This window comes from Leptonychotes weddellii, chromosome 7 (assembly GCF_054177405.1).
Source record: "Leptonychotes weddellii isolate Sample4059 chromosome 7, ASM5417740v2, whole genome shotgun sequence".
Lineage (NCBI taxonomy): Eukaryota > Metazoa > Chordata > Mammalia > Carnivora > Phocidae > Leptonychotes > Leptonychotes weddellii.
The window spans coordinates 117,664,146-117,672,199 of NC_138375.1; the positions used below are offsets into that span (position 1 = coordinate 117,664,146).

Here is an 8,054-nt window from a genome sequence, read left to right on the forward strand (position 1 = left end):
TATACCCTGGCCAGTGACAGTTGAGGTAGTTTGTCTGATCATCCAAATTTTGGCACTGCACAGATTTTAAAAGTGAACACCTAATCCAGTCATGGCTTCTAACAATATAAGTAAAGCCCTGTGAAATAATGCAATTATTTTTAATTTGGTGGTTTGAGGGGAAGAGAGAAGAGAGTCGAACAGCAGTTCTTAACAAGAAAACTGTTGACACCATTTTATATGGCCAAATGTGTGGCTGTGCTCCTATGCATTTCCTTCTTGAGAGTTTTCATGTTTAAAAATAAAAGTCCTTGGCTCTCAAGGAAACTCCAAAAAAAAAAAAGCATTTACCACAGTCTGGGTAAAATGCAAGTAATCTTTTGGTATGAATATGTTTCTAATCAGATTAGCTTAAAATTTAGCTAAATTTATGCATTAAGATGTTAGATTGTTCTTGGATCAAATATTTTATGTATCCTCAAAGAGTACACGAGATAAATAAGGAGTGCTTCTTTCTGACTACTTTTTCTATTTATTTCAGTCTGTTTATACCAGCAAGAGCTGGAATATTGTGAAATAAAGCATTTGTCTTTTCATTAACTTGTTTTTTAGAAACCTGAGGCATACATTCATCCCCCATCCATCTTTTTTAGTTTCTGTGTGGGAAGTAAAACACAGTGCTAAAAATCCCAATGCTTCAGTTACTATCTCTATGGCAGCATGAGTCCTTAATTCATAGCTCTACCATCAGTCTCTCTAAAACCGGTGCCACATTTCCACTAGGATGTTCATTTGACACCTCAGCTAGCTTTGCAATACCATACTTTAATATGCCATACTTCTACTTTAATATTTCTGTCAAAAGTATATCTGTGTGCTAGTCAAAAATCTCATTAATCTTTGACTACCCCCATTTTCACGTGGCGCTGGATTTCACGACCCTTAGATGATGACCTGAGCCGAAATCAAGAGTCAGTCGCTTGATGGTCTGAGCCACCCAGGTGCCCCTACTCCCCATTTTTTAAACTCCCACATGAGATAAATTACAAGAATCGTGTGACTTGACTCATATATTTAAAGTTTCAGAGTTTCACCGTTATCTAACTTGTACACTTCATTTCATTTCTTATTTGTAGTCACATTCTAAGCCTTCCACTTCTTTTTTTTTTTTTTTTTTTTTATTTATTTGACAGAGAGAGACACAGCGAGAGAGGAAATACAAGCAGGGGGAATGGGAGAGGGAGAAGCAGACTCCCTGCTGAGCAGGGAGCCTGACGCGGGGCTCGATTCCAGGACCCTGGGATCATGAGCTGAGCCGAAGGCAGACGCTTAACGACTGAGCCACCCAGGCGCCCCTAAGCCTTCCACTTCTAACCACAATCTGCAGATCTGGCTTTCTGTTCCACTGTACCCCACTTGAACATTCTGGATTCTGGTCCATGACAAAATACATGTTTTATTCCCTGAACATGTTTGCTTCGTCCTAGCCCTGTGTTTTAGTTATGCTCTTCTATCTGCAGTTTCACCTTGATGACATTTTCGTATCCTTCTCTCACGTCTTGGAAACCCACAGCAGTTTTTCTGTGGATCACGAGTGGAAAATTTGTGCAGGCAGGGTGTTTCTTATGTATTCCATGCTGAGTTAGCACACTGTTGGCACTTAGGAAGTAATCTAGAATTTTTTTTTTTTTTAGTTGAGTTACATTTGAAAGTAGAAACCAATATTGTTCTTAGTAATTAAAGCTTGATTATATCCAGGGCAAAGGAGGCTTTACTTGAACTGCGTGACCTATTGTAGAGAATATGGAATGGGCTATTCTGGACAGCATTACTGTGAAGAATTAATTTTACAGCATTCTTGCTCTGGCCAAAGAGATAAAGAGGAAACATAAGGCCTAAGTGGTACATGTAAAGGTTGAATGAAGTACTCAAAATGGGAATGCAAAAAAGAGAAGCACTGAAAGTTTAAGGTTAATATTAGGCTTAATATTTTCTCTAAACTTGAAAATGTGGTTTTTGTAAGTTTGTAACTTTTCATTCCAACCTGTAGTTCCCCTCATTCTTTATCTAGATGCAAACAGGAAAAGGATATCCTCTGGTGGTTTATTTGGGGAAGGCAAAGTCGTCAGAAAAATCATCTCAGACTGTCTGCCTCACCAAATTATATTTACACATAAACACAGACGTACATTATACTGCAGGAAAGGAAAAACACAAGTTTAATAAACTTGCCTTATTAGCTGTTTCACCAAAATACCTCCCCCCCCACCTGAACTTAATTTATTATAATCTTCTTGAGGGTCTACTGTAATCCAAGTGCTAGGATAAAGTAGTTGAAAGACCAGGGCTGATCTTCTCTGTACCCTGTCTTTACAAATGTGACATATATGTTGATCTACATTTTTTTTTGTAACAACCGTTGATGTGATCTTATTAGTCTCTCAGACTCTCTTAAATTTTCTTTATGGCCTTATTCTTTCCTTGCTTCAGTTTGGGGTAGTTTTTATTGCCCTTCTTCAAGTTTACTCTTACAGTTTACATTTCTTTACTTAGATTTCCCATTTTCACTCTGCTTATGTTTCTGTCATTCCTGGGTCTCTTTATACTGATTAATTTTTCTCCTGGTTATGTATCACATTTCCCTCCTTCATCTAGTAAGTTTTTATTGTATGCTGGACATTGTGAATACTACATTTTTAAAAAATTCCCATCTAGTTATTAGAGAATTAAACTCTGCCAACAAACTGCATCCTCAGAAATACCATGCAATGACTTCTAGTCCTGATGGTCATCATATCTACCTTCACCTTAAAAGACCTGACTTGGCTTTGCTCAGTCAAGAAATTAGACCTTGGATTCTACGTAGCTCGTTTTATTTACTTATTTTTAAATTACAAAATCCTTTTTAATTGCCTAGCATGTTTTTGGCTGCTCTTTCTTTACTATTTTTAATTCTTATTTTGCCACCTTATCCTTCTTATATACTTTTAACATTTTAATAGTTTAATGTGATATTATTCATCCTTTTTATTGTACTTTGACAAAAGTACAGTTAAAGAAGACATTTGTAAGGATAGATTACATTCTTTCCTTTGCAGATGTCCTTAAAAGATCTCTAAAACAGTTCCTTTTGTACCCTTCTCACAATTCCTACCTATGATTTCCATTCTCCCTAAAGAATTTTCCTCTTGTCTTCACTTCTCACACAGATGACAGTAAACCTTGCCTGTTGTCCACATAACTGAGTTGAATCTTCCTTATTTTTGCTATGAACCATCTTTTTACCAGATACAATCTAAAAGGTTTGGAGACTATGTTGAAATAGCCTGGGTCATGGGATGAAAACCTGAAATCGTGAAGACAGTGGTTTAAGAACCCAAATTGATAAAGTAGATTATCCTTAAATTTTGATAAAGTGTAAAAAGGCTACTTTGGGGTGAGCTTTTATATTCTGAAAAATTAAGTAACTGTCAAGAATATTGCTTTAGTGTTTTTAACACTGGTTTCTTGGATTGAAATCCGTGTGTGTAAATAAATGAGGTTTTTGAAAGTCGTTTTAGCATGTATACATTTAAATTAAAACTTTTTTTTTTAAAAGCAATAATAACCTGCTAGCAAGTTTGTGGTTCCAAGGATATATATTAAGAAGTGATTCCACTTAAACTCTAAAGTTCTGTAGCAAGAAAGTAGAGGCAGTTTTGGCCTCAAGGAACCTGGTTGTTTGCCAGGTGTGTGCCCCTGTCTTGTCTGTCTAGTCCTCTGGCACCTTGTAGCTTGCTTCAGTATGTCCCAATTATTTATTATTTCATTATTTTCTATGATGATTTTTAAATTGACTATGATTGACATTTAAATTTACAGTTATTAAGAAATCTGCTATTTCCTTTATAAATATCTGAGACCGATATATTTCCAAAGTTGAGGTTGTAAGTGTAAGCTTATTTTAAACATTGGTTGCGATAATCTCAGCTCTTCTTCCTAATACAGTCATGGTTGCCTACCTTACTGGACTCTAATCTTTGTGGTGAAAGACTATCTTATTTGCAACACCCAGCACAGACTAACAGATACTCATAAAACGATTGTTGGTAAACTGTCTCTTTCCTGCACTTCATGTTTTAGGAACTGTTATACTTCTAAGAAATACACATGTTATTTGGAAAACAGGTTATTAATCCAGGTGTTTACATCTCTTGACCATTTTATAAACTTACTGGCTCAGATTTATCATCTGGATATCACCATGAGCCTGTCTTTTCGGGCAGAGAGAAGCCTTTTATAAATAAGTATTGTTTTGCTTTTGATATAACACAGTATTGCCTAATTCTTTATAGTGTTAGGGAGGAGTAGTTTTGATTAATTTGGGCTGTGACATACAATTTTTATAACATAATCGATCAAGATTTCTTTCTGTAGGCTACGGAAAGTGAGGTAGGAGATGTAGATTTAACACGTCTCCCAGAAGGACCCGTTGATTCTGAAGATGAAGAAGAGGAAGATGAAGAGATTGATCGAACAGATCCACTACAGGGGCGAGATCTTGTTCGAGAATGTCTCGAGAAAGAACCTGCAGACAAAACTGATGATGACATTGGTAAGAAATACATCTGTTCACAATAAGAATTTTATAGTTTTATTTATATATAGTTAACTTCTTGCTGCATAACAAAATACCTGAAGCTTAGTAGCTTAAAATAACATGTTTATTTTCTCATAGGTTTCGTGGGTCAGGAATTCCTGAGCAGCGTAGCTGAGTGGTTCTGGCTCAGTTTCTCATGAAGTTGTAGTCAGGATGTCAGCAGGGGTTACAGTTAACTGAGGCTTCACTGGGCTGAGCTAGAGGATATACTTACAGTGTGGCTATTCACATGGCTTTTAGTACAAGACCTCAGTTCCTCTGTGTGGGCCTCTCCATAGGCTCTTAAATATTCTCACAGTGTAGCAGTTGGTTTCTCCCAAGTCAGGTAATCCAAGGGAGAGTAAGGCAGATGCCACATTGTCTTTTATGATTTTGCCTCAGGAATGTCACACAGAGTAACCGTAATATAATATGGGAGGGCACTTCATAAGATCATGAATAATAAGAGCTTTGGAGCCATCTTGGAGGCTGGCTGCCCCAATTTGAGAGTTTGTTTGGAAGATACAGCAGGGGAGTATAGCTAGTGGTATACCATTGACCAAATAACAGTCATCCTTTATCGGGGAAGTTCATCCTCTTGAACTGAGCGCACAACTTGCAGAGGGCTGCACATGGAACAGTCAGGGAGGAAGGGGACACCTGCCTAGCCAGGCAGATCATCTCAATCAATGCTGGTGGTTACTGGGGTGATATATGTCACAAGCAGATAGCCCTCATATTCTGGCTGCTCCCAATTATAAAACAAAAGCTTGACTGCATTAAAGTAATTTCCCTCTTCATGACCATAAGGTATTTAAGATATAGTACAACAGTGTCTGATGTCTAGCTTTTTAAAAATTTTTCACATGTTATCAGAAGTCATCTTTTTACTGTCTAGCTTGAAAAAAAAATGTATATAATTTTTGGATAAAAGTTTATGAATTTTCCTTTTATTTCTTATAGAACTAATCACTTTGGGATGTTGAATTGCTAAAGATGCTAATGTTTTCTTTAAGAACAAAGATTACTTAGTGTCATTATATATTGTTAGGATTCAATTAAGATTTTATCCTAGACTTCCCTTTTATAATAGCCATATTGCTGTCATTCAAATCAGAAGATGCTACTACTAAAAATCATAATCTGTGTGAGTAAAGATCAGTACATTTGAACATTCCTTGCCATTCTAATGACATAATATTGTTAATTAACTTGCAGTTTAGACTCATGTTATGAATAGTACCTGGACAGAAACTGAAAGTGCATTTTTAATGATAAAGAATTGTATACGGTGCTCTTTTCACAGTTTTTTAAGAATTGAAATATAATTATCTCCCAATTATCTGGGTAAATAGCACCTTATAGTTAATTCTTTTTCATCACTTAGCTGACTGCTTGTATATGTGTTTTTCCCTTATATTTATCTTACTACTCATGTATCTGTACCAGTAATGTTGCCCTGAGGCAGGCACTCATAAACATTTGTTGGTTATAAAGAGAGTTACCTTGCAGTTGCTTCAACAGTTTGGAACTAGAACTCAAATTTGTTATCCTTCGTTGCTTAATTGTTGACATTTATTAATAACTTTTTTTTTATTCTATCCCGATAAGAACTAGAAAAAAGACTTTTTTGCTAATCTGTTAGATGGAAAGACATCACTAACTTAACTACCATGGAATGACATCTCAGGGTAGGAGATGGGTTTCTGGTTCTCTCTGGAGGTTGTGAATTCTGGCTGTCTTCCAGTATGCCTATTTTTTGATGTGATTCTGAAATATCTGTTAAATCATTGTTTTGTTTTGTTTTTTTTAACCAACAGTCATCTCATACCTTGGTTGCTCAGTGTTAACAGATAAATTCATAAGTTGATTAGAAAATTGGGTATTCAATTTTAGATTTTACTGGATCTTTAAAGTATAGTCTTGATGGTGTCTATACCAAAATTTCTTTTTCTTTTTCTTTTTTTTTTTTTTTTTTACTAGAACAATTACTGGAGTTTATGCACCAGCTCCCTGCTTTTGCAAACATGACCATGTCTGTAAGGAGAGAACTCTGCTCAGTGATGATTTTTGAAGTGGTAGAGCAGGCTGGAGCTATTATTCTTGAAGATGGGCAAGAGGTAGGCTAGCAAATGTTGCATATTATTTAGTGTGGGAGCTAATTTTTAGAATGATTTAATTTCTATAAACTTATGTAAATCTTGACCTTTGAAATTTATATGATGTTTTACATGAATGCTGAGTTTGGGTTTGTTGTAATTTCTAAAAATAACAAGTTTTTATTTTTGTTTTGGCTTTACGTTGTCTTAATTTTTATTTCCCAGCAGTGAACCTAGGATAGAATAGATGTTCAATAAATAACATTCATTGAACTAAATTTGTTTTTACTTCTCAAGTTGTAATACTTAAAAAACTTCTTAATCATTCTATTTGTATATTTATGTCATTATTTAAAATATTTACTCACTCTCCTTATCCATTTTCTATGTTATACATTAAAAAAAAAAGTAAAACATATTGATATGTATGCCTCCTGGTGAATTGCTGTCAGTTGAGGCATTTATGTGGTGGCAGTTCTATGTTTAGAAATGTTTGGCTGGTAACCTTGGGTAGGTGAGGGGAGGATGCAGAGGAATTACTGCTGTTAGGAATTACTTCAGTTTTTCTTATCAAACTGATAAAAATGCTGACATATCAGTCAATGAAAATTGTCATATACTGCTAGCTGGAATATAAACAGCATTTCTGGAAAGTCTTTTAGAAATTTTTAACATGGGCCTTGAAGAATTAACAGTCTCTGTCCTATTTCACTCATTATGAGTGTCTTTGTTCAGTATATAATATAAAACTCAGAGTTAATGCCAAAAGATGTTCATTCCAGCATATTTATATTTATTGGAAATGACTAAAATGTAATTCAGTAATCAGTTGTTAATTATTTTATGCCTACAAATGTAATATGTAGGTATTCAAGTATTTTAAAATTTGATGGAATCTCTCTGAAAGCAGGGGCCTTATCTCTAGCTTTATTTACATGTTTTTTCCCGTATCCTAAACATCTGGCAGGATATACTCAAGAAAAGAAGTTTCTCCCTCTTTTGCTGTGTCTCTGTCAAATAAGTAAAATCTTTAAAAAAAGGGGGTGGGGGCAAAGATACAAATGTAGGGATCCGAAGGGGTACGTGCACCCCGATGTTTATAGCAGCAGTGTCCACAATAGCCAAACTGTGGAAAGAGCCAAGATGTCCATCGACAGATGAATGGATAAAGAAGATGTGGTATATATATACAATGGAACATTATGCAGCCATCAAAAGGAATGAGATCTTGCCATTTGCAACGGACCTGGAGGGTATTATGCTGAGCGAAATAAGTCAAAAAGAGAAAGACATGTGTCATATGACCTCACTGATATGAGGAATTCTTAATCTCAGGAAACAAACTGAGGGTTGCTGGA

The 8,054-nt window shown here is 35.5% G+C and overlaps 1 protein-coding gene across 9 annotated transcripts in view; it reads left to right on the forward strand.

The window, feature by feature from the left end:
- Nucleotides 1-8,054, forward strand: part of RAPGEF6 (Rap guanine nucleotide exchange factor 6) — a 194,369-nt gene that overhangs the window by 102,448 nt on the left and 83,867 nt on the right. For all 9 annotated transcript variants that reach the window (XM_006727876.3, XM_006727878.3, XM_006727877.3 and 6 more), the window contains 2 exons: nucleotides 4,396-4,573; nucleotides 6,581-6,717. In XM_006727876.3, the coding sequence (XP_006727939.2) occupies nucleotides 4,396-4,573; nucleotides 6,581-6,717 (315 nt within the window). The remainder of the gene's footprint in view (nucleotides 1-4,395; nucleotides 4,574-6,580; nucleotides 6,718-8,054) is intronic.